This window comes from Vicugna pacos, chromosome 11 (genome assembly GCF_048564905.1).
Source record: "Vicugna pacos chromosome 11, VicPac4, whole genome shotgun sequence".
NCBI classification, from domain to species: domain Eukaryota; kingdom Metazoa; phylum Chordata; class Mammalia; order Artiodactyla; family Camelidae; genus Vicugna; species Vicugna pacos.
Window position 1 is genome coordinate 56,635,516 of NC_132997.1, and position 27,240 is coordinate 56,662,755.

At 36.5% G+C, this 27,240-nt stretch overlaps 2 protein-coding genes and 1 long non-coding RNA gene across 5 annotated transcripts in view; 1 reads left to right on the forward strand and 2 right to left on the reverse strand.

Annotated features, from left to right (window-relative positions):
• Positions 1-21,794, reverse strand: part of REEP3 (receptor accessory protein 3) — an 89,402-nt gene extending 67,608 nt beyond the window's left edge. The window contains exon 1 of the mRNA XM_072971438.1: positions 21,563-21,794. Coding sequence (XP_072827539.1) covers positions 21,563-21,594 — 32 coding nt within the window. The 5' untranslated portion in view covers positions 21,595-21,794. The remainder of the gene's footprint in view (positions 1-21,562) is intronic.
• Positions 21,094-27,240, forward strand: part of JMJD1C (jumonji domain containing 1C) — a 258,095-nt gene continuing 251,948 nt past the window's right edge. Inside the window, exon 1 of the mRNA XM_072971435.1 lies at positions 21,094-21,404. The gene's annotated coding sequence lies outside the window, so the exon portion shown is untranslated. The remainder of the gene's footprint in view (positions 21,405-27,240) is intronic.
• LOC140699332 (uncharacterized) overlaps positions 22,699-27,240 on the reverse strand; it is a 52,638-nt gene continuing 48,096 nt past the window's right edge. For 2 of the 3 annotated variants that reach the window (XR_012077411.1, XR_012077413.1), the window contains one exon: positions 22,699-22,845. This is a non-coding gene — a long non-coding RNA (uncharacterized lncRNA). The remainder of the gene's footprint in view (positions 22,846-27,240) is intronic. The other variant, XR_012077412.1, reaches the window with a different exon arrangement.

Consider the following 27,240-nt stretch of genomic DNA (forward strand, 5'->3'; position numbering starts at 1 on the left):
CAAACTCAGCTTTATTTCTGACCCCATCTTATTTTTCACTGGGACTGTCTGCCCTCATCACTTTCCTCAGGACCCCTGTTAACATCATTATAGTTTATCCTTGAACAGTGCAGGGGTAAGGGGCACCAACTCTCTGTGCAATCAAAAATTCCTCCTGTAACTTGCAGTCGGCCCTCCAGATACCTGATTCCTCTGTATGTGCGATTTCGTATCCCTAGATTCAACCAACTGTGGATCTTACAATACTGTAGTACTTACTTTTGAAAAAAATCCACATAAAAGTGGACCGAGGCAGTTCAAACCCATGTTGTTCAGGGGTCAACTGTACTTAAAATCTTTCAACTATTTTTCATCGCTATCTCTGTAAAGAAATAACTCCTCATCAGGCTATGCAAAACCTAACTGATCTAAGTCTTCTGGCCTCTCTAATCTCACCTTTCGCATCTCTGTGCTCCAACGATACTGAACTACTTGCTTTTTCCCAACAGAGTCATGTTATTTTGTTTCTATGTGTTGGCTTATTTTTTCCCTCTGACTGGGGCCTCTTCTCAAGGAAGATAACTTCAAAGAGAAAGCTGAAAGGCCATTTTTCTCTTAGAAGATTTCCTTGCCTCCTCTGGGAGAGGACCCCCCCACCGCCAGCATCTTGTACATGATGTGACACTATTAGCAGTGTGACTTTGGGCAAGTCATTAACCTTTCTGCACCTATTTGCTTTTCTGTAAGATGCAATAATAATACAGACTACCTTGTTATGAGCATTAAATGAGTTAAGTCGTGTAACAATGCTAGGCACATGGTACCCAGTCCATAAATATGAGCTAGTATTATAGTCCAACAATATTATGTTCCACTGTCTTTCCATCTGCAGTCTAGATGTTGGTTGTTCAGTTAGGACAAAAACAGTGCCAAGTTTAGCTCTGCACCCACGAGGCCTAGAATACTCTCTGAAACATATTAGGTGCTAAATAAATATTTACAGAAAGAATAAAATAAAAAATAAACTTTTTCCTTTACATAGTAAGGCAGGACTCAATCTTTTGTATGTATAATCTAATATACAAATATAGCCTAAGCTGAGGCTGGGAAGTGAACAAGTAACAAAAGAAATTGACAAAATGTTAAATATTCAATTTGATGGCTCTATGATTTTCTTTATAGCCTTAAAAAATTGCAATGGTCATGTAGGATTAGAAAACTGACAGCGGTAGCATTTTTTTCTTGGTGGGTTAAGTGTAATAATCACTTAAATATATGTATCAGCAATTTTAATTCTCAATTTGACATACAATAGTATCTTTTAATCATAATTTGTTAAACCATAAAGTCAAAGAAGGAGTAACAGAATTCTAATCTCCTTCAGTAGCATTAGACTCAGTGTCAACATATGTGTAAAAATGACCATATTTCCCAATATTATATTCATTTGGATTGGTGGTGGTTTTCCTCATTTCTGATTCATCCTGATTTTGTGGACACCATCTCCTTTCAACTTGTTTAAAATGTATTTGCTTCATTAAAGTTTTTTTTCTTTTTGTAGAATGTTTTTGGTTGATTGCCAAAGATTTACCTTTTATTTATTTCCCTCACTGTTTTTTTAGTTTCCAGAGCAACATACTGAACTATACTTTAAATACTATACAGGTTTCCTTAGGGAAGAGACACAAAAGAGAAGCTGAACAAATTTCAATCATTTTTTAAACACATACACACACATACCAGCTACAGAGAGAAAAACTAGATTCACGTAAGGAACACTCCTCCAAGTAGTGTTTGCTAGAAATAGTATCATAATAAATTATGTGCCCATACTTGTCCCTCAGAAAAGTCATTTCTAGAAAATACATTCTTTTCCACCCAAATTTCAAATCTGGTAAGTAAGATTGTTTCCTGAGAGATTTATTCTTTATAACAATCAAAGCAACCTTTTAAGTAAGCTGAAAGTTATTTGCTTTTGCTAATATGAGTCATGATCACCCAAAAACTGGCAAATTACGTATTTTCCCCTTAACTTAGAATCAGTTTTACTTTCTTATTGACCAAATAGAGGCAACTTAATCAAATCAACCCAGAACTTGAGTCAATTTATGAGAAAGAGAGAGATAAAAGTTAGGTTTGCATACAAGGAAAAAACTGTCAGTTAAATATTTAAAGATGACACCTGCAAATTTTGTTATTCTACCACAAAATTTAAGGCTTTAGGTCTACTAGTACTGGAAGAAAATTGCAATGCACCAAAAAACCTTATAATGTATGAAACAGCTTTAAAAATAATTACAAATAAAAGAAGCTTGCCATGTGGTCCTAACATTAGAAAGATTAAGGAAAGCCATGTTCTTTTTCACGTAGAACAGAATTGAGAGAAATAATACATTTTTTTAAGGCATTAAGTTTAGGGGGTGGTGTGTTATGCAGCAACAGATATCTGAAAGCAGCAAGGAACGCCAGGTGGCCTTGGTGGCAGTGAGTGCAGACTCAGAAGACAGGGGCGAGTCAATACTGCCTGATGAATCACTGGGGAGCACTGGCTGGCATAATAAAGCACAGAGGAAGGTGGCATCAATGGCACAAGGGCAGTAAGAGTAAGAAGACAGCAGGGCTGCAGATAGGGACTCTGACTATGTATTTGGCATCCCTACTCTTGAGTGAGCCCAGAGACAGGGAAGTGGGGAGCTGAGGTCTTACCTAAGTAAGACGGGTTAGGGTTAGTAATCTATTAGACTCAGGGTCAAACTGTTAAAGTGACCTTACTTAAGGTCTATGAGCTGGTGTCGAGAGAATATGAAGATATAAAGTGAAAAATGAAACAGAACTAATAAATTTCAGAAGCCTGGTCTTCCTCATTTTTTATTGCTTTATAATTCTAATAACATGTTAATGAAAGGGTTGCAACTCTGAAATACTCATTAGTGCTATGCTGAAATGCAAACAGACTGTTCTAAGTACATGGAGTGATAATATGTTTTTGAGTAGGCCATACAGGTATAAAGAAGAACATTCACGTAGCAAATCCCATATGTGCCTCTCTCACATATCCAGAAGGAACTCTAATTTGAAAAAATACATGAACCCCAGTGTTCATAGCAGCACTATTTACAATAGCCAAGACATGGAAGTAACCTGAATGACCATCGACAGTCGACTGGATAAAGAAGTTGTGGTATATTTACAAAATGCAATACTACTCAGCCATAAAAAAGAATAAAATAATGCCATTTCCATCTGTGCCTCTTAATAACCTTGATGAGTTAATCAATAACAGAACTGTCCCCATTTTTTAGGGATGAAGTAAGGTCATACAACTATTAAGAAGTAGTGATGTCACTTGTAATGACTCAAATAAAAGGATAATGATGATATAGGTTTGCATTTTATGAAACTAAATTCTGTAAATTAGAAATAATCTGACAAAAATATATTTTTACCTTATGCACAAAAATTGAAATAAAAGTGAATCCAAAAAGCTACTATAATTCTATAAAAAGAATTTCAAAGCTGACTGTGAAAGGAATTGACTGCTATTTTTGTGTTACTGCCACAGGGCAGTAGCTGGAAAAAATAAATGTCATCTATCTTTTGTTGAGGCATCTTTATTATGAGATCCTAAAAAACTTAAAGTTCAGCTGATAGCGTTTTACATGAAATTTAACTAAAAATCTAAGCACTCAGTTCTTTCCCCAGTATATCTAGAGAACTTATTAGCCTTAAATAAATGGTAGAATAAAGACCATCAATTTCTGTTAAGTTATATATTGGTATATGGTTGTGCTTTTCTAGCTTATTTGAGTTTAAAAGCTACCATTTTGTTTTTCTTCTAATATAAAATACAAGGGCAATATATTTTGCTTTGTACAATAACTCATTTTCACTTGATTGTTTAAGAAAAATGAATTCTACTTAGTAAGCAAATGCTTGGGTTCCATGACAAATTTAGAATCATCTGAACCACCAGAAAAGAGACAATCACGCGCCTCTCCTCCAAAAAAAACTTAAGATCATAAAGTTATACTGTGTAGTAGTATTTCAGTTTGTTTTGTACACACCGTAGTTATTCTAAGACCAGCCCTTAAAATAGTTTATTTATGGTTGGCATTCCAAGTTGAGACTATAAAATAAAGGCAGTTATTTTTCTGAGGAAAATTGTATTAAAATTAGTCTTTGATTTAAATGATATTTTATAAAGCAACTTGTTTACTTGTTTAAAGAATAAATGTTTTAGGGAAATGCAAAGCAAAACCACAATGAGTTATCAACTCACCCATTAGGATGGCTGTTATCAGAAATGCAAGAAGTAAGTGTAGTGAGGATGCGGGGAAAAGGAACCCTTGTGCACGGTTGGTGGGAACTGATGCAGTGACTGTGGAAAACAGTATGGAGATTGCTCACAAGATTAAGAATAGAACTATCATAAGATCCAGCAATTCCACTTCTGGGTATTTACCCAAAGAATATGAAAACATTAATTCAAAAAGATATATGCACCCCTCTGTTCATTGCCACATTATTTATAATAGCCAACATAAGGAGTAAATGTGTATGAGCCATAAAAAAGATGGAATCTTGCCATTTATGACAACATGGGTGGACTTTGAGGGCATTAGGCTAAGTGAAATAAGTCAGACAGATAAACACCATATGATTTCACTTATGTCAAATATAAAAAACAAATAAAACAAAATAAATGGACAAATTAAATAAAAACACATAGCTATAGAGAACATTGTAGTGGTTACCAGAAGGTAGGGGGAGGGGGGCAAAATGGGTAAAGGGGGCCAACTCTATGGCGTCTGATGGAAACTAAATGTTTGGTGGGAGCATGCTGTCATGTATACAGAAGTAGAAATACAATGTTGTACACAAGAAACAAAATATTATAAATCAATGTTACTTCAATTAAAAAATGAAATATTATAGTAGAAATGGTTCATATTTATTACAGAATCATTACCAAAAAGAACAAAGTATAAATCTAAAACTCACTCCCAGATCCACTGACCAGAAATAATCAGTGTAATGTTTGATAACCTAAACATCTTCCTGTATTATTAGTAGAGAAAGAAGATTGACAGAAAAAGTATATAAAAAAGGAGTCTTAAAATATATGGAATTTAAAATAAACTCTAAATTACCTTTTGCTTAAATTTAACTGAACCATAAGTAAAACTAAAGGAATAAATAAAATTGTACTTAAACATTAGAGATGTCAGGGCCTAAACTAATCCTTTAATTTTAAGAAAAGAATTATGAAAGGCTAGCATTTCAACTCTGAATAGCATCTGTCTTTCTACTGTGAAAGATGAAATTTGCCCTAATGCTTCTTTATCTTCCCACCCCCTCCAGATTTTCACCACCTGTTTTTTAACCGAGATATATTAAACATTCTAATATATAATATTAATACTGTTGGAATTTTTAAAGGCATGGAATGATTTTAATAAGTTTAACTAAAATAAAGCCCCATACTAATTTTACAAATGATCTTTCTAAGGCAGCATAGATGTGTACTGCTGCAAATCTGCTATTCAGCCAACCTGACAAATGTGTTATTTTGCTGTTTTCTAGACTTTGTTCACATGCTAGCTGGGAATATGAAATGCATTTCCAAGTTGAATTTCATGAAGCACTACAGAGAATGTTATAATAAAATCCAGATATTCCTTCCACTGCATTCCTTTCCTCTAATACTTCTGTAATTCAATCTAAAAAGACCAATCAATTTTGTCTGGAAAGATTACTTCTTTATAGGCCGCTAATGTTGCTTATTGCTAAATTTCAGGTATTTTCTGGGTATTCAGATTTCCTTGTTTTAAAATCATCAAATCACTGAAAACCAAATTAAGGACATTCTACAGTTTTTATTTCCTTGTTTTAAAATGGTAACAATATTTGGCAGCTCAATTCTGGGATAGTTTTCTCACATTACTATTTCTCAAAAAAATCACTACCAGGTTATCTATCTCATAACTTCTACTGTAATGGTTTTCCAATCTTGTTGCATATTCTAACCTCTTGGGGAGCTTTAAAAAATAAGAATGTCCAGGCCCCATCCCAGATCAGGGGATCCCAGGGGTTTGCGGAAGATGTTTTAAAAGCTTTAAAAAACAATACAATGCTTTGTGAGCTCTTATTTTAAATGAAGAGCCCAAATCATCTCTATGAAAATACTCAGTTTATCATGTGTTCAGTTATAGTTCAGTTATAGTGAAAATAATCTTATTATTCAGTTATAGTGAAAATAATCTTATTAAGTTATAGTGTTCAGTTATAGTGAAAATAATCTTATTAAGATTTTTAAGAGGTGAAAGTTATCACTATCAACTGTATTTCTCAAGTTAAATGGTAGCACTAATTTTCAGCATTTGGAAAGCTACAGAATTGCTTTTCTGGTTCAAAGCTGTAATTTTAAAGTACCCCATTATACAAGACTCTTTTTTAAAGGGTGAATAAGATTAGGAAATTTTGACCCTTTATCAGGAAGTTTTGAGATTAGTTTGAGGGATTAAATGTTAGCAAGACATAAGACTCTGACTGACAAAACAATAATAAATCAAGAATCCAGCAAGGAGTAAAAGGAATAAATGGTCACTGATTTCAGAGCCCGTTTGTAAGCTAAAATGTTTTTGCTTTTTTGTTTATCCCAGCTTCCAAACCTTTTCTTGTAAACATTAAAAGTTCTATTTTATCTCATGAATGTCCAGTCATTTTTAATGAGAAATGTTCCATAATAACCCACTTCACTTATCCCACCAGTACAGGCTTAGGCTTTGGGCAGTATTCTTTCTCTTATTATAGAAGCTGATAGGTGATTTATTTTCCAATTTCTTTCTTCCTGAACCATTCTTATGAAATCTGCCAAGATTCCTCAGTCAAATAGGCTAACAGTGCTCACTTTTTTTTTAACTAGTTGGCAATCCTATTAATATTTCTGGGTGACTGCTGGAGTAGTACAAGAATATGGATAATTTTTAAAGTTAAATGTAGTAAATTTATTTAGTTTACATTCTCAAACTAGAAATCTCCACAGACCTGCATGTGTACTAGCTAATGTCTCCCAATCATGTTCCTGAGGTGCTGCAAGGCTCTGAATGTCCTCCTCTGACCGAGTGAGCACAGCACATGGAATGACAAGGGAACAAGGGGACAGCCTAACAGGCCAAATAAATCCTGGCCATCAGTGGGTGACAGATGTCTCAGCCAGATCATCCCCACAGCAATGCTGACCACATGGAACACACACAACTCTATTTAATAGCTTCCATTTTCCTCCTCTCCTATAAATGATGCTCAGGGTGTAGAAAGACTCAGAGCTATACATTAGTATAAAATGTTAATATTAGACATTACCTCCCATTGGTAAGTTCAAACCCAGATTCTAGGACTAATATCAGCTCCTTTGTAATGGAGGGGAATTGCTCTGAAACATGTAACCTAAGTGCTAAATTATCCTTGTGTACGTATTAGAGGATTTCAAGCAATGTAATTTTTGACCAGTAAAATTATCAAAATGGACATTATTAAAAATAAAAAGCACAAGCTGTTAAGAATATTATTCTACATTTCAACATCAGCACTATTTCTTAGGTCTGTCTTAATCTGGAAGTAGCTATGTGAAGGCACATTGATTTATACATTTTTTTAGACATTGAGTTACTTTTTATAGCAATATCCCATATATCAAATGGATAGAAAAGAAAAATACTGTCATCTGCAAATAAGTGGGGGGAAAAAAAAGAAAGCTCTTAAGTGGCCATCTATGTACCTATTTCTGAAATCTTGAAAATCCTTTGGATACATAAGAAACCCAGCATCTTCATTGGACTCATACCAGCTTAGACAGGGGGAAAAAATGGACTAGAGACAGCCTTCCCTGAGATTTCACAGAGGTTCTGACCTTCTGTTCACATATTCTTCATGACAGGTGCAGCCCATTCCCTCCCTCCATCTGGGGCCTGGCTTAGCACTAAAACTGGCCTCTACACTAGCAAGAAGGGCATATGGGCTGGGACAGGGGCAGCACCTCCTTTCTGTTGGTATCTGCTCCATGTTGTCTTAGTTTATCCCTTTAGTTATGTAGATATCTTGGTCCTGACTCACTGCAAGTGTTAAGCATTTTTAAAAAATGTAATAGTTGCTATGAAGAAAATATATGACATACACTTCAAAGTTTTGAAGCATAATGAAGTGAATCAGTCATCTAACTCCAAAGTAGACCACCACCAACACCATTGTCCCAAAGCCATTTCTTCTGCCAGTGTACTCTCTCAGAGTTAACCCTTATCCTAAAATTTGTTTATCATTCTCTCTTTAAAAATACATTTGCTGTATATGTATATCTCAAAATTATATACTGTTGAGTTTCACCTATGCTGAAGACTTTAAAATGGTATCATACTAAATGCAATCGTATCTGGCTTTTTTCAAAGAACACTTTAATTTTCCTAACATTCATCCATACTGATGCTAAGTGGTATCTCATTCAGTTTTACTGCTGTGTGATCTTCCATTATGTAAATATACTAATATTTATTTACTAATTATTTTGTTCATGTAGATTAGTATTCTTGGTAGATTTTTGCTTTGAGAACTTTCCTAATAAATATCCTTGCAAACATCTCCTGGTGCATGTGTCAAATTCTACCTAGTTGTGAAATTGCTGGGTTGCAGGGTATGTGAATGATTAACATGATAAGTTAGGGCCAAATTGTTTTCCAAAGCAGTTGCAGCATCTTACTCTCTTACTGGCATCACATGAAAGGATCCTGTTGCTCTACCTATCCTTGCCAACACTTGGTATTTTCAGACTTCTTAATTTTTGCAGGCTAGAAGGTGTGAAGTGGAATTTCAATGTGGTCTTAATTTACATTTTCCTGAAAACTAATGAGTTTTGTGTATCTTTTCCCACATCTAGTTGCCATTGCTTTCTTCTAGGAGATGCCTTGTTCATTCGTACATTTTTCTTTTAGATTATTTCCTTATTGATTTTAAAGAATTCTTACACCTTCTGACCATCATACTTTGTTAAATATGTTACAAAACTATCTGCATGTTTAGCCCTCATTGGGCCACAATTCTAGTGCTGGCTTTCCTCATCACACCCTCCTCCCCTGCCCCAGAGCTATTGAGGAATTGGGAAAATAGCAATATGGATTTCTAAACTGAAGTTTAAAAATTCCATATCCTGAAAAGGATATTTAAAATAATTAGGTCTTTTTTCACATAGACTGGCAAAGATAAATTTATTGTCAGGGATGGCCAATGTAGTAAAACTTCAACTACTATTGTTGAGAATGTGAAGTGAATCTTGATAGGGGTGGTGATACAGAAGTACACATATTTGACAAAACTCATTGAAATTACTGTATGTAAATTCTAACCCAATAAAGCTGATATAAAATGTAAAAAATAACACATGTAAATTGTAACACAGGGAGGTGGTACAGCACATTGGTTAAGGTCTGGTTCTAGAGTCCACTTAGCTCTGCCTGTTAGTATGTTACTTTCTTGGGTAAGTTAGAGCATGTCTTGCATTTCTTAATAGCAAAATGGGGATAACATCAGTATAATGTTATGTTATGTTATGTTATGTTATGTTATGTTATGTTATGTTATGTTATGTTTGTTTTAGTTTCCACATCTGAGCAGGTAATCCACTGATTATTCACTTTTGAGTTTGCTGTGAAGTAAGGCTGTAGCATCATTCTTTTTCTGAGAGATAACCAAGTTGTCACAACACTAATTATCCATCCTTTCTCATTGATTTTTTTAAATTGAAGTATAGTCAGTTTACAATGTTGTATCAATTTCTGGTGTACAGCATGTTTTAGTCATATATATATATATATATATATATATATATATACATACACATATTCATTTTTATATTCTTTTTTATTATAGGTTACTACAGGATATTGAATATAGTTCCCTGTGGTATACAGTAGAAACTTATTGTTTATCTATTTTATATATAGTGGTTAGTATTGCAAATCTTGAACTTCTGATTTATCCCTTCCCACCCCTTCTCCCCACTGGTAACCATTAGTTTGTTTTCTATGTCTGTGAGTCTGTTTCTGTTTTGTAAGTATGTTCATTTGTTTTTGTTTTTTAGATTCCACATATAAGTGGTATCATATGGTATTTGTCTTTCTCTTTCTGGATGGCTTCACTTAGAATGATGATCTCCAGGTCTAACTGTATTGCTACAGATGGCATTATTTTGTTCTTTTTTATGGCTGAGTAGTATTCCATTGTGTGCATATGTGTGTGTGCACATATATATACACACACATGCACACACTATTCACAACTTTTTTATCCAGCCATCTGTCAATAGACATTTAGGTTGTCTCCATGTCTTGGCTATTGTAAATAGTGCTATGAACAAAGGGATGCATGTATCCCTTTGAATTAGAGGTCCCCCCAGATATGTGCCCAGGAGTGGGATTGCTGGATCATGTGTTAAGTCCATTTTTAGTTTTCTGAGGAATTATCATACTGTTTTCCATAATGGCTGCACCAAACTACATTCCCACCAACAGTGTAGGAGGGTTCCCTTTTCTCCACACCCTCTCAAGCATTTATTATTTTTCCCAATGATTTTGAATACTACTTCTGTTGTATCAGATTTCCATATATGCCTGGGTTAGTTTCTGGATTCCTGACTGTGTTTCATTAAATCTGTTGTCAAGCAATGCACCAACACTACATTGTCTCAATTACTACAACATTATAATAAATTTTGATATGTAATAGGGCAATTTTTCCTTCCCTGTTTTTGCTGCTATCTTATTGATTCCTAAGCTTTTGCTCTTTCCTATGAACCAGAGATAATTAAGTCTATCCAGTTCCATGAAACCCAAAACAGCAAAATCATGTTGGAATTCCACTGAATTTATATATCTATTTGGGGAAAATTGGTATTCATCAACTAATTTTGATCCATTAATATCAGCTATCCATTTATTTAGATCTTTTTTTATCTTTCAGTCACATTTTATAACTTTATAGGTTTTTTATCCAGTGTTACAGTCTATCTTTTAACAGAAGAATGTAATCATGTACATTTATTGTCTTTACAGATATATTTGAACCCATTTCTACCATAATTTCTTTTGTCCATATGTTCTCCCCACCATCTGCCCTCTTTATTTGGTCTTTCTCTCTCTAGTCTCCTCTTTTTCTCAGTTGGTTTGGAAAATATAGATTATATTTGTAAGCTGTTAAATTATCGTATCTCTATACATGTCAGAGACCATATCATTTTCTCCTCACCTTTATTGAGAATGAAGGGAAAAAGAGTAAAATTAGACAAAAAGCTGAGGAAAGTATGAAAAAGAGGACAAGAGACAGTGTTGCCCGACTTTGAAGTGGGGGAGTAAAACAATTCTTCAAAGGAAGAAACTGAATGCTTTCCTTCCTCATACAGTTTCTCCTCTCATCACATATTTAAATTGCAAATAGGCAGTGTCATTTTTAGGTTACAGGTTATATAATTTTCAGCATTTCCTTTATATTTCTTGGTCATTCAAGGTAATCAAGATATAACTTTATTGAAACTATTACTCTTAAAATGGTTTACCACCTATGTTTGACTGATCTTAGTTTTAGGTGATCTATTTTAGTTAAAGCACCATAAGAATCTGTCACCGGCAAACATTTAAGGTAATGGGTACAGAGTTACTGGAAGACAGTACATTTTATTTCTTTAAAAAAATGATTTGTGCCTGTTAGTTTTTTTATTGAGCTGTAGTTGATGGACAATATTACATAATTTTCAGGTGTATAACATAGCAATTCACAATTTTTAAAATAGATTATACTCCATTTATAGTTATTATAAACTATTGATTATATTTACATTACATTGTATTGCACAATGTAAACTTGGAGCTTATGTATTTTATACATAGTATTTTGTACCTCTTAATTCCCAACTCCTAGACAGTACATTTTATTTCTTAAACTTAGAGGAGATCATGTGAAATAAAGTATTACTTATATCATATTTACCCATAAAATAACACAAGGCATAGGATTTAGAGTTTCTAAAAATTATTTAATCATAGTAACAATGCATAAACTTTGTATAGGGGGAAAAAGTTTATTTCCAATTTGCATATCTGAAACTTTTACTTGGCAAGGAAAAGACCAGATATCCTTTCAGAATATCTTTACACAAAGTTTTCAGACCACTTTTCTCAAATAGTTTTATTTAAAAATTTAGTATTTTTAGGTTGTTTATGATTTATACACTTGCATGGATTTTTTATATGGACCGAGAGGTGTATCTTTAGAGAATATTTTTTCCTGTACACTTTATCATCCATTAAACACCTTAAAACCATTGTCATTTCTATTGGCAAAATTAACCTAGGTATACAAAGTGAAATTGAGAGGCCCCACATTTCAGAAAATCAGAAATAAAAACTAGGGTTGATAAAAATTAATGATTAAAAAATACAATGCAAATAAACATAAAATGAACAACTGAGAAGTTTGTTCAGCCATAGTGAGGTTGGCTGGTGTGCTCAAAAGAAAACAAAGACCACAGGCGTGAAGCAGTGAAGAACTGATCATGGCAATAATAATACCTCTTAGGCAAAGACCAATAAGTTTGTTCTCTTCTATTGCCATATTCTTTAAGTTGACACTCAAGGATACCTACTGCTTATTGTTCCTGTCGGTCTCTCAAATGTTAAACAAAGAAAAGAAGTGAGTTTACCCACTTTACAGTTTTGGTGATAGTGCATTCCTAATTTTGGGAGCCCTAAAGATTAAAGTTTGATGATGAAAAGTATCCCATCAGCAGAACCTTTAGCATATAATTTATTCAGTGCTATATGTAGTCATACTGTTTTTTTAAAATGCCAAACAATTCTGTTTATTAATTATTCCTGATATTGATGTAATACAAGGTTAATGTATTCGTTTATTTAAATATGTAAGTTTTATTAAATACAAAATGTTTCATAGCAATTTATCTATGGTTCTCCACAGGAAGCATACAAGTAATGTAATCAAGATTTTTAGCAAGGTTTCTGCTCTCCCTTTCATGCCTCCAGTGATTTTTTTCCTACTTTTCTAATCTAATCCCTTATGCTATCCTTGCCACATATTAGTTTTCCTCAGGATATATAAAAGAGATTATTATGGATTTAATTGTGTCCTCCCAAGAAAGATATGGTGACCTTATTTGGAGATAGGGTTTTTACAGAGGTAATCTAGTTAAAATGAGGTAATTAGGGTAGGCCCTAATCCAAAATGACTTGCATCCTTATAAAAATGGGAAATTTGGACACAGAGACATGCATGCAGGGAGAATGCCACTGGAAGATGACAGCAGAGATCAGGGTGACACATTTACAAGCCCAGGAACACAAAGATGGCTAGCAAACCAACGGAAGCTAGGAAGGAGAAATGCAACAGATTCTCCCTCATAGCCTGCAGACGGAATAACCTCACTGACACAATGATTTTTTTTTGTTTAAGCCATCCAGTTTGTGGTTCTTTGTAATAGAAGCCCCAGCAAATGAATATATTACTCAGAAATGTGACATGGTAAAAGGTTAAGGAGACTTTTCATAGCAGAATGTTTGGTTTTATTTATAGGTGAGAATAATTCTTTCCTAAAACGGATATATCATTACTTGAAAATATTAATGCTCTCAGCAATGATATATTTGAATACATTCTGAAATTATGTTTTGAATTACTGGCCCAGTACAAGTCTACTATGTTTAGATTTTTCCTGTGACTTTGGTTTTCATGATGTTTTTGGTAGCTCTGCTTTGGCAGAGTTGATGACATTGTTAATAGAAAGGAAAGCAACATACTGGAAATTCTTGGCTCTGTATTCAAATCCTAATAACCTAACAACTTCTAGGACCAGGAAAAGCATAACTTGTAAGCCACATTTCATTTATAAATTTAGAAAATAAGGACCATAAGAGTTGATATGTAGAATATATGATTATGAAAATTATTTTCAAAATGTACTGTATCAGCAATTGTCATCAATTTTGGGAAATTCTCTGTAAATACTAGTATAGAAATTAATTTTAAAACAGTAAAAAAATTATGACAGATTGATCAGCAACAGTATTTTATACAGAAAATTCTTGAGATTCCCAAGATGTTTATGAATTTCCAAATATCATTATAGCCTATAATTTCTCCCATAGAAGCAGCAAATAGTAAGCAACAAAGCCATTTTCAGATGGGGATGCCGAGCAGACTGTATCTGTAGGGAATCACTCCAACAGAACTTTCTGCAATGATGTAAACACTCTTATTTCGGTGCTCCCCAATAAGGTAGCCATTAAGCTTGCATGGCCACTGAGCACTTGAAATGTGACTAGTATGACTGAGGAACTTAATTCTTAATTTAACATACATTTCAATAGCCACATGTCACAAGTGGCTCTTATACTGAACAGTGTAGTTTTCTAGGCTCATTCCCTCCCCTACATATTTTTCTTCCCTTTTCACTTAACAAAATGGTTTTCAACCAGTGGCATTTCTGCCCACTAGGTGATGTATGGCAACATCTGGAGACATTTTTGGCTGTTATATCTGGGTTGGGGGGATGCTACTGGCACCTTGTGAATAGAGACCAGGATGCTGCTAAACCTCCCACAATGCACAGGACAGCCCTCGCAAGAAAGAATTATCCAGTCCAAAATGTCAATAGTGCTAAGTTAAGAAGCTCTGACATATTTAAAAGAATGTCAAATGAAAATTAAAAATATTTTGAATATCATTATGAATAGCTGTATAATATTCTAACATTAGCTAGTCTGTTCTTTACTTAAAATCTTTAGCTATTGTTAAATTCCAACTGCTACTGTTTTCTCTGGCCACAGTATCTTAGTGAGTATACCACCTCACTTGATTTTCAGTCATGCTGGCCTTTGTAATTTTCATATGACTGACGATGCTAAATTTACTTCAGTAATAGGATAAGTATGCTTAAACCCTTAACAGATAGTTTTGTAAACATTAAGACATGTAGAATAATTTTTACCTTTAACCCTCCATTTAACCTCAAAAAATGTATGAAAAGGGTAGTTTAGGGTAAATGCATAATCAGTGACACAGAAATAAGCTCATGTTCTGCCAACAGAAACTCAGCAGTAATCTTTTTCCATGTGATGACCAAAACAGTAATGCCATATGTATTTTAGGGTATTTATACCATTTATGCCATTATTATTGTAATACACCATTTATTTGAACATTTAACTCTATACTGAAAGAAGAGAATATAAGAATCTCTATCATAAAAGGGTTAAAGAATCCACTGGAAAAAGAAATAGCTAATACAGCAGCACTAACAAAAAGTGGACAAAAGCAAATTGTTTCTTAAGTGAAGGCTATAATAAAGGAATCTTGTTGGAAGTTCTGGCCTCTGCAATGAAAACAAGACCCAATAGTTTAGGAAGACAGAAACGATGACCTCTTGCTGGGCAGTCACAACAAATTATATGTTTAAGATTTTTAACTTTTCCAGTTTCCTTGAAAACATCACTGCTCCCATTTATCTTATTTCTTGTTGTCTAACAGCAGTATCCTATTCTTAGACACAATTCATGAACAGTTAAGCTATTTACATGATGGAGTTCATTAAAACTGGTAAATAAAGATAAAATCTACCTTAACCTAATTGAAAGAAATTATTTTAGCCATCACTGAGATTTTACAACCATTTAAAAATATTTAAAGCACATACAACCTAAGAAAAATACCACTTGTAAATTGTGACTGCCCTCAAAGTTCCCAAGGATTTAAGATGTTTTTAATTAATCCTGTCATAATCTTAACCAGCACACACACAGAAAAAGGACAGAAGCAGGTTACTACTATAACAATATGTTTCAGAGATGATGCTGGCTTGGAATTGAGTAATGTAAGTAAAGGTGGTGAGAACTAGATGGATCCTGGGTATATCTTGCAGGTAGAGACAACAAGCTTTTCTGTAGTCTTCAACGTATGGAATTGGAGAAAAAGAAGAATCAAGGATGATGCCAAAGTTTTTGGCCTAAACTTCTGAAGGACTGAGCTATCATTAACTGGGCTGGGGCAGGCTGCCAGAGCCAGATCAAAAAGAAAATTCAAGAGTTCAGTTTTGGATATCTTAAATTCAAGACGACTTTTAAATGTTTCCAAATAGTTAAGGAGGCAGTTAAAAATATGTATGATCATGAGTTCAGCAGAGGTCTGGGTTGAAAATGTAAATTAACGGGAGTCCTCCTAGGTGTAGATAGAAAAGAGAAAAGGTTTAAGAACTGAGTGCCTGGACACACCAATTTTAATAACTCAGGGCATGTAAAGGAATGTGGCGAGGGAGACTGAGTAGGGAGTGGTTAGTGAGTTACGAAGAAGCACAGTTTCTTGGAATCCAAGTGAAGAAAGTACTTCAAGGAGAGAATGAGCAACTGTATGAAAAGCTGTTGATGGGGGGAGGGTATGGCTCAAGTGGTAGAGTGCTTGTTTAGCATGCATGAGGTCCTAGTTTCAATCCCCAGTACCTCCTCTAAAAGTACATAAACCTAGTTACTTCCCCCTACCAAAAAAAAGTAAATGAATAAAATAATTTAAAAAACCCAAATCTGCTGCTAAGTCATACAAGGACCAATTTGGCCATGCAGGGGGTCGATACTGACCTATGGAAGGGTAACTTTAATGGAGTGGTTGGTGGCAAAGCCTAAGTAGTATGGCTTCAACAGTGACCTGAAGGCGAGGAAGTGGAGAGTGTATACAGACTGTTCTTCTGAAGAGTGTTTGCTTTAAAGAGAGGGAAAGAAATAGGGGATTGAGGTGAAAAGTATAGTAGGCTGAAAGAGTTTTGTTTTTTTTTTTTAAAGATAGGAGAAATAATAAATAGCATGTTTGCAAGCTGACAAGAGAGGTCTAGCAGAGGGAAAATATGATGTTGGAAAGAAAGGGGGACAATTGCTAGAGTATGGTTTTTAAGGTATGTAATTTAGACTCTAAAGATACCCATTAAATATAATTGAAGAGGATCAATTAAAGAAAGAAGATTGAGGTTTAGTAGTACTGCCGGATAATAAAAATATGGTAAAAGAAAAATAAAAATGTTATGATGTAAAAAGGGAAATACAGATGTACAGAATTAAAAAGGAAGTTTCCAAATTTATCTAACTCTATGTGAGAAAGTAGTACTGATAAAGAATCTGGAGTAAATAGTATTTTATATTTAGAAATGAAAAAGAAATTACAAAGTAAAAAATGAACAAGTTGAACTGCACTAAAAACTATCAACTCTCTATATAACTAAAAATAAAATATCTAAAGGGAAGTATAATTAGATTGAGAAACACACTTGCATCAAATAGGACTTTAAAGTTAATTTTCTTATTATGGAAGGAGCTCAGATAAACAAGTAAATTATCAAGTAACCAAGAGATAAATGGATAAAGAGCATAAAGACTATTTGTACAATATATGATATACTAAATAAATATTAGGACAAATATTAAACCTTGCTAATAAGAAAAAATGCAAACGAGAACAATGAGATCTGTTATATTCATTAGGGAAGTATAAAAAAAGTTAAAACTCCCCTATCTGGCTAAACTGTGATAAAGACAGTACTCATACATTGTTGGTGAAAGTGTAAAATATCTTTCTGGATAGCAACTTGGCAATTGATATCAATGGTCATTAAAGATATTCATAGCCTTTGACTCAGAAATACTCCTTTTGGATATTTATCCTAAAGAAACACTTAAAAAGTATATATAAACGATGTACATTGCAGCATTACCTATGATAATACAATATTAGAAATGATCCAAAAGGAAAATTAAAAAATAGAAGAATGGCTATGAAGATTATGAATACTGGTTTGATCAAATAGAAGATATAAAATAAGACTTCAGAACAACATAGAAGATACTTACCATATAATAATAAATTATTTTTGGTCCCAGGTTTTGGCACCAAAAAAAATTTTTTTTCCAGGCAATCTGTTTTTAGTCCTGATCTTAATTTAACCACAATGCTATGCTGTATACACAAATTAAGAAAAGTTAGGAAAATGGGGGTTTCCCTCAACCTCTAAGAGTCGTGTTTTAAAAGGTAAGGTATGGGTATCACATATCATTTGGTAGTCTCAGGTTACTATCCCTTAATAATTGCTAACTAACCTTTCAATATTGCCTGTAAAGTTAAACTGATTTTAAAAAGACTGGAAATGATGAAAAATCCTCATAGCATTACAGAACGCTACAGCTGTACAAAAGTTGAGGTTACGAGGTCTTTTTGCAGAGAAAGAAATAGAGGTCTATAATCAGTAAGAAGTTGACTCAAGGTCATTCAGCTGGTTAACATAATCAAAGCTAGTTCTGTATGAAAATGAATATATGTATATTCATGTATGACTGAAAAATTGTGTTGTACAATAGAAATTGACACAACATCGTAAACTGACTATAACTCAATTGAAAAAAAAACACAGCAAAAAACTAGTTCTAAATTCCAGGTTTCCAGTGATAAGGACAACTAAAGTCCCATGATATTTTTTCTATACCATCTTACACCTCTCCCCTCTACCCAAAAAATCTATTTATTTATCTATTATGTTTCTAGTGCCAACAAATACCAGGCACCACATTTGATGTGTTTTAGTTAAACTAATTTAATCTTTACAACAGTTTTAAGGAGGTAAATATTATAACCATTTAAAGACAAGGACAGTGGGGGGTGGAGTATAGCTCAAAGTGGTAGAGAGCATGCTTAGCATGCACGAGGTCCTGGGTTCAATCCCTAGTACCTCCTCTAGAAAGTAAAATAAATAAAGAACAAACCTAATTACCTCCCTCCCCTCCCCTCACAAAAAATAAAATAAAGGCAAGGACAGTGAAACTCAGATGGATTTAGTATGTTGCCCAGGACCCCAAAGCTATTAACTGGCATCAGGTCTGATTCCCAAGCCTCCCTGAAATGATCTGCCAGTCTGGGGAGAAAGTAAAGTGCTCATGCACACAGGGAGCTCCAGTTAAAGAGGGTCCTTGTGTTCCTTTCACATGCCACCAGAGGCTCATGTTAAGAGAACTGTCTGATCTTTCTTCAGACTCAGGACTAAGCTGACTGTTCCAGTGGATTAGAAAGAATGTTAAGTAAATTCTGTCTCCTGGTTTGAGAAAGGTTTCCAAGTTTGTGTAGACCCTGAGGTTGATCCTTTGTGTTCTTACATATGATCAAGGGAGTAGAAAACATTCAGTGCTTAGAGAAAGAGAAATTGGAGGGCAGAGGAGCAAAATATAGTGATGTTTGTATCCCCTGACAACTGTGCTTTCTAATAGACTAATGAATGGTTCAGTGGCTCATGAAATACATTTTCTGACACTTGATAAATACATTTCCATGACCCTTTGTCCTTCACATTTTGCTCCTTCCTTTGCCTCATGCTTTAAATTCTGTAGGTTCAAGTATGCAAGCTTTAATCCCCTCTCTCCTGTTAGGGAGCCCCGTAAGTGGTCTCCCCATCTTCGGAGTCTCTCCATTTACATCGATCTTACACAAGGGAGAGAATCTTCCAAGGCGAAGGCACTGCTGCCTAATAAAATCTATCACTTCTTCCTTACATTCCTTGAAAACTGGGCCCAGCCTGCCTTTTCAGCTTTAACTCCCCAGTCCGCCTTTTCAGCTTTATCTCCCCAGTCCCTCAATTCCTCTGTAACTAATCTGGGTTTTCCCTCCTCTGTGCTTTGGCTCACAGTGATCTCTTTATCTGGAATCCTCTCCTTTTTCATCGCTGGCTGTCTAAATTCAGTCTGTCCTTTAAGGCCCATCTCAAGTGTAATCTCCCTTGCTTTTTCTGATTCTTCAACCAGATTATAATCTCTTCCTCCTCTGAACTCTGTAGCACTGGGTGTAACTCTTACAAGACTTGACCTGCACAGCAGTAGCAGTATTCGAACTGTCAGTTCCATAAAGATCAGTTATGTGCTACTAACTTTTGTGTTATAGACAGCACCCAGAAAAGACATTCGTAACTTAAAGTCAATGATTAAAAACAAAAATCTGATGTGAGTAATGCAAACTAAATCAAAGCGCTTTACAATTTTCTATCTATCAGTTAAAGAACTGGTTAAAGAAATCCTGAAAATTAAAAAAAAAAAAAGGTACAGCTTCTTAACGGGGCCCTTCATGTCTAGATGCAGACACAACTGGTAGACGTCTACTAGGTCAGGAAAGATATGCCTGTATTATTAAAATGAAGACTCAAACAAGGCCCCAAAAGGCAAAAAAAAAAAAAAAAAAAGACATCAGTGGAATGCTTTTATTTATTTTTAGTTTTGTACAGATGAACACAGGAAGCTTTAAAACTAGAAACTGTACCGCGGAAGGACAAACTGCATGAAGACAATCAAAAGACAAATTTTGAATGCTATTGCAAATCAGGTTTAACAGGGCTACTAAGCGGGTGATTCACTCCCAGACAAAATAAAACCAAAACACACAGAAAAATTAGCTCCTTCTGCCCACTGAGAAACAAAATTAAAAATCTGGTAATGTTATTTTTTCCACATTCTATATAGTTAGAAAAGTCTGCCACCTCATAAAAACATTTAATAAGGATACCGAGATAATATTACTCCTACAGAGATCATGAATAATGAATCCACCGGCCCCTGGCTGTAACTAAGTCTTTGTTGTTTACTTGGTGACTTGTGTTTTTGAGGAGGGGGTTAAGTTGAGGGGGATGGGAGTAAATCAGTTTAAATTGTAGTCCAACAAATACCTTTACCGAGTAAACAGCACAATTCAACTTATTTTTTTCTTATAGGTCTGCAGCACTTGTTGGTAAGAGCACAATGAAATGAACCGATAATTTGAACAAAGGCCACAGGGACCTGTAGCCTCTCAATCACTTAGCAATACTTCCCCCAAGACGGCCGAATTCTGGGATCTGTGCGAGCTGGCGAGTGTCACCGTTCAATAATGAGCTGCTTTCTCGATAAGCTGTAGATCTCGGGACAACTGAGACCCTTCCCAGACATCTCAGCCGGGAGCCGTCGCGGGTTTTTAGACTAATCTCTCCTCCTACCACACGTGACCCAGTGGCAATCGACCGCCCAGAGAGACCCGCAACGCAGCAGCGGCAGGATACAAAGGCTAGGCGCCGCCACGGAACCCACAGGCGGATCGCGGAACCTCCCGCTCTCAGCCTCTGCGGAGCCTGCGCACGGCGCCGCCGCGAGGCGCGCCGCTCCCGGGCCCGCAGGGCGGTGCCGCGCAGCGCGGGGAGCGGGAGCAGGGAGCGCGCGCTCACCCAGCGCCGCGGGAGCAGAGCTGACGAGCCGCACACGCAGTCCGGCCGCGCCGCAGCCGCCGGGCCTTCGTCCGACGCAGGGAGCTCCGCAGCGACGTGGACTAGGGTGAGGAGGCCGAGAGCACCCAGACCCCGGCCAGGCCCAAGGCCGGTCCAGCCCACCCCCGCCCAGGCCCGGGCCTTCCCTTCTCCTCCTGGCCGCTCCCCTCCCCCCACCTCCCTCGGGCCTCGCGTGGGCTGCGGGGCGCGGTGAGCGGCACTTACACCACGGCTCTGGAGATCATCCAGGACACCATCTTTCCGGGGGCTTGGACCCCACCTCGGGGGCGGGTGGGCACCGAGCGTGGCGGACCAGGCCGCCAACGGCAGGCCGCGCGCTCGCCGGCTCCTCGCACTCCCCGGGGCCGCGCTGGCGCCCTCGGGAGCCGGGCCCGGTGTCTGCGCGCGGCGGCCGGAGCTGCGCGGCAGTCGGTCCCCCGCCCGTCCCCGCCCGCCGGCCGAGCTGCCGCCGAGCCAGCCGGCCCCGCCCCTGCGCTCCGCTGATAGGCGGCAGCGGCGGCGCGTTGGCCGAGGCCAGGTCTGGGCGTCTGGGCTCCGGGGGCTGGCCGGCCGGGACCCCAGCCCGTCGGAGGGCCTCTCGGCCCAGATCCTTGCGCGCTGACCTCCCTTTTCCTGCTCCTTACGTCCCTGGGACGCCCACTTGGCTGGGGGATGGTGGTGGGAGGCTGAGGAAGGGGACTTGGGGGTAGGGGTTGTCAGTGCGTGTGTGAAGAATGAAATAGCAGAACTCTGTCCGGTAGAATCCTCCGGATCAGGCCCTAGATTCTGGAGAGGCGAGATGCTGAGATGTGTTCAGCCACATCCGGTGTCCTCATTGTTAACTGAGGCCCTGGGCATCCTCAGAGTACCGCATTTTAAGGCAAACAAGGGAGGATCTTTGCACAGGCCTCAGTGTGTACCAGGAATCTCCTGATGCGTGGTGCAATGCAGGGAGGGGCAGAAAGCATTGGATTTCAGGTTTGCAGTAGTGGGTGTATTGATACCACTCTTCTGGGCCACTTAAGGCTCCTTTTCATCACAGCATCTGCAAAGCCTGTTTTACAAACACACATCTGAGCCTGCCAGATAGTCAAAGTAAAAATTTGGGCCTGGAATTCCTGACCTATCCCTGCTTAACACCTTGCAGTTCTTGCAGGTATCATAATTTCAAGAGGCAGAACTTAAACTGATTTCTTGGCGGCGGTACCAAATGGAGAAAATGATCTCAAAGTTTAGTTTGTCTTTTTTTTTTTTCTGTTAAGGCGATAATAAAAGGTAATTCTAGTAGTCAGATGGTGAGAATAAAAGATGAAATGTCGGCTTCAAGTCTTTAATTAAAAGTCCTAGAAAAATATAATAGCTTATTTTGTGACCATACTGTAATTTATTGTTTTTGTTCCTCAGTTTCCCCATAGTAAAAAGAGCTGGTAATACTGCAGCCTAACTCTTGCCTTCCAGGGGTGACATGAAGCATTGCTTAATACATGTTTAGAGAGTTCTGCGACCTGCTTGGGAGAAAAATGAAGGATACATATAAGATTATGCTGAATTTTTCTTTAAGCTCCCAGGTTCAATACATTTAATAATATTTTCATTATTTAAGAAATGAACTCGAACTGCTCTCTACTCTTGGTTTAGTCCTCCCCCTACCCCTGGTTTATTTCCTCATGTTAAGAATGTATACTTGAATTTCAGGGATCTCATTAATGAAAATTTGCATTTGTTCAAATCTTTTATTTTTGGCCATTTTTCAGCACTATTTGGAAATCAGGTGTGCCACAGAAGCACTAGTTTTCTGGAAAATTCTCTTGCCCAGTAAAACTCAGAGTTATTTGAATGGCATTCAAATCCCTCCATGAATAGATCCTGATATGTTAATTTTTACTGCCTTCCCAACCCCTAATGTGCCTTTTCCTTACCTCTCTTCTCTGAACCAAGCTGTATCTATTGGATGGTAAGCTATTTAAAGACAGATATGGTGTATTAATTATCTGTGTTTTCCCAGTATCTGGAATAGGGTAATTTCTGAGTAAAAGTTTAGATAATGTTTTTTAGATAGTTATTCTCTTAAGTATGAAAACTTAATGAAACTTCAGTTGTGTATGGTGGAAGTCTCTTAAAGATGTCTTTCTTGCCTTCTTAATTTGGAGGTCATCCTGAATATTAATTATTTCACTATACCAAAATATACTAATGCTTTCAGGGGTTGTTGAAATAAACAGGACTGCTGACTACTCTCTGAAATGTCCATAGGCTGCTGTGTGTTAAATTTCATTTTGTGTGCTTATTATATCTTCAGCCTCCTCCACATTCATGTCACTTCTTGCTGCTCTCAATCCGCATCAGCCTCCTTCTTCACATCTCAATATGCTATGTGTTGGAAACCACCTACCCTGTGCTACGCACATGTTGTTGAGTCAACCTGAGTCAGTTCACAGAGCCTAGGTAGTGTTTATTCCCTGTTGATACACTGGAAACTGAGGTTTACAGTTCACTGCCAGTGACCACATAACCCATAAGTAGTAGAACTGGAACTCTAACCCAGGTTTGCCTACTGTTCTTTACATTATACTGTGATAGTCAAATTATGTTTCAGGCAGTGGGTCCAGATGGGAGTGATCTCTAGGGAGAATTTGGGAGGTATTTTTTGGGATTGTTGGAAAAATTGGGGCTAAGCACTAGCATTTGATGATTGGGAACCAGGGATGCTGTACACTTTGTAATGCGTGGGCTGTTCTGAACAAAGAATGTCCCCATGTCCCCATGGTTTAGGAGTATCCTGCCTGACAGTTATGTAACATTTGTAATTATCTGAACCTAGAACCTCCATTTTACATCTAAACCATGGTTTTCACTGAGACTGAATTTTCCAGTGTCTATTTCTGCATGCAGCTGTGTGTGAAAGGAAGATTTGTTTTGTTCACAACTTGACCGTGAGTTGTTTACAGTTTGGGAAAATTGCATCACAAACTACTTTGCATTCATAACAGTCATGATTAGCTACGAATTACTCCTGTATGTCTTCTTCTAGTTCAGTTTTGTTTCAAGATTAACACATCGAAATGCATGTTATCTTATTTCAAATAATTTTCATTTCACTCATTTATGTTTTATTTAGGGTGCATGGGTTTGTTTAAAGTTGTCTGTAGGAAGATTGTTTTTAATTTCATTTCAGGGTGATAAAAGTTGGAAAGTGTTTTATGGAAGGGGGACATCCAGTCTGATATGGTTGAGAATCGTTAGTGTAAACTAAGGGTCATTTTGTCTGAGAAGGAGCCTCACATGGAAAGTACCCAGGTTTCAGTAGTGGGTGTTTCTAATATTTGTATGTTGGCCTGGGCTTTGGATGGTTGAGATCTGGTAGTAGGTAGCCATTAGATAAGTACTGTGTGGTGTAAGGTCTGGCTCCGGAGACAAAAAGAGAAAAGAAAATGCATTACCTGCTGCCTGGAATCTTTTAAAGTGTGTTATCGTTTGGCATTCCTTGAGATCATTTCTTGTTTAGAAGATAGAAAATTATTTCTTTAAATACTGAACTTAGTTTTTTTGTATTGTTTGTTTTATAAGGGGGAGATAATTAGGTTTATTCATTGATTTCTGCTTGAAGGAAGTACTGGGGATTGAACCCAGGACCTCTTGTGTGCTGAGCATGCACTCTACCACTTGAGCTATACCCTCCCCACCGAACTTAATTTTTTTAAACATGTATTGCTAGTGTTCATTTGTTGTGCTGTGGAGTGGTGGGAAGAAGGATATTTAGGGCAACGGACATTCTATCAGGAGATCTGTTTCTACTGCTAGTAGTATGTTGTTTGGCAAATTGTTCTGTTTCCTGTTAAATGGGGATGATAATGTTATGATAATCAAATGCAAGGGGGTTTAAAACATAAGGATAATTATACTTTATTAAAAGAATTAGTTTCTCTTCTACATTTTCACTTAGTGTTCCTGGGAGATATGTGGAATGTGTGTCTTCTACATGTTAAAGAAGTTTGTTTATTAGGGGAAAAAAAGAGGGTGGGAGAGTCCCTAGGAGAGCAGGTAGTGAGAACAGACTTACAGGGCACAGAGATAGTATCTAATCTATGTAATTATTAATTATGCAAATGAAACTAAATACTAGGTCACCTTCCGAGTTCTGTTGGAAGAGTATTTGCAAGAGCTTGAAAATATTTTATTTGCAGAAAGGCTAAAATGACTAAATGAGTCTACCTTTAATACTTGTTTAGAAAATGCTGTGAGGGAGAGACTCTTAAAGAGAGTAACTTAAAAAAATGAAACCCATTTTTCTATCTGCTACCAGATGAATGTTTTTTTCTGTCTTAGCCAGTTTGCTTTATGATATTATGGTTACAACAGAGGTCAGATTTGGCATCTGACATTGAGATAAAATTATGAAGAAATAATATTGAAAATTGGGTTGTGTTAGAATAGAAAGATTAGACTCTGAGTTAAGTATTTGACTATAGGTATTAGCAGAAAAGGTTAATTACTATTTAACATTCAATGGAGGAAACAAAACATGTTTGTGATGGCTGGATCTAGGGCACATGCTTACATGAGGTTTTTATACCTTTGAGGTGGTAGCTTTGCTTACAACAATTAAGACAAAAGAGCTTTTTTCTCCCTTCAGGATAGAAAATGGTTTTGTGTTTGACCATATTAAATGGCAGAGAAATCTCTAGTTCAAGACATATTTGAGGCACTTTCACGATTCATTTAAAATAGAAGAGGTTGCGGGGAGGGTATACTTTAGTGGTAGACAGTATGCTTAGCATGCTTGAGGTTATGGGTTTGATCCCCAGTACCTCCATTAAAAGAAAACAAACGTAATTACCCCCCCTCAAAAAAACCAAATAAAATAGAAGAGATTAAGTCATACTTCCCAGTTTTGAAATCAAGATATTTTAGGTATTGTTCAGGTGTGTACGGGAATTATTATGGTATAATTTACAGAAAGCTGAGCTATTTGATTATTCCATTACTTCTAGTAAGCCGAACTTTAAAAAAATTTTATTGATGTTTTTGAGTGGTAATTCAAAGCATACAGAATAAAATTCAAAATGGTGAACAATGAAAAGTTAGTCTTAACTTTTTATTATCTGTCTCCAGCTATCCAATTCCTTCAAAGGCCTGTGTCTGTTGCCAGTTTTTTGTGTTGTTTTGTTTTGTTTTGTTTTTGCTGAGAGTAAAGTCCAGAAATAGACCCAGTTGTATATAAGTATGTAGTCTAAGATAAAGGTAGAATTTTATTTATGTCAGTTGGGACATAATGGATTTATTTATTAAATGATTTTGTGATAGCAAGCTACAGACTTAATAAAATCTTTAGAAAAAGTGATTCTTGATGGATTAAAAAATGTAAATGTGAAAACTAAAAGTACCATAAATGTATAAAAAGAAAACATATGTGAAGGTAATACAATTTTGATAATGGAAAGGCCTTTCAAAGCATGCCATAAAATCAGAAACCAAAAAGGCAAATTTTGTAGACTTGATTACATAAGAATTTAAAACTCCTGTGCCTCTAAAAACAATATAAATAATTTCAAGACAAATGACAAACCGGGAAAAAACATTTGTAAAACCAGACAAAGGTTAATATTCTTCATATACAAAGCACTCCTAAAAACCATTAATTAAAAATACATCTCAAAACTCAGAATCTCTGGTTTCCAGTCCGGCATGTAAGGAGCAGCTTAGGAGTTGCCACTCTGTTCTAACAAGTAAAAAGCTGAATAAACTAAAAAATCAACAACTCTTCTTAGATCCTTCAAACAAGTGAGGTTGCAGAATAATCTGCTGCCCCCTCAAATGGAAAGGCAGGCAGATATGGAGAATCACGGCTTACCAGAGCAGAAACCTCTGCAAGAACCAGTGCTAGAGTAGGAAAACCTGCACTG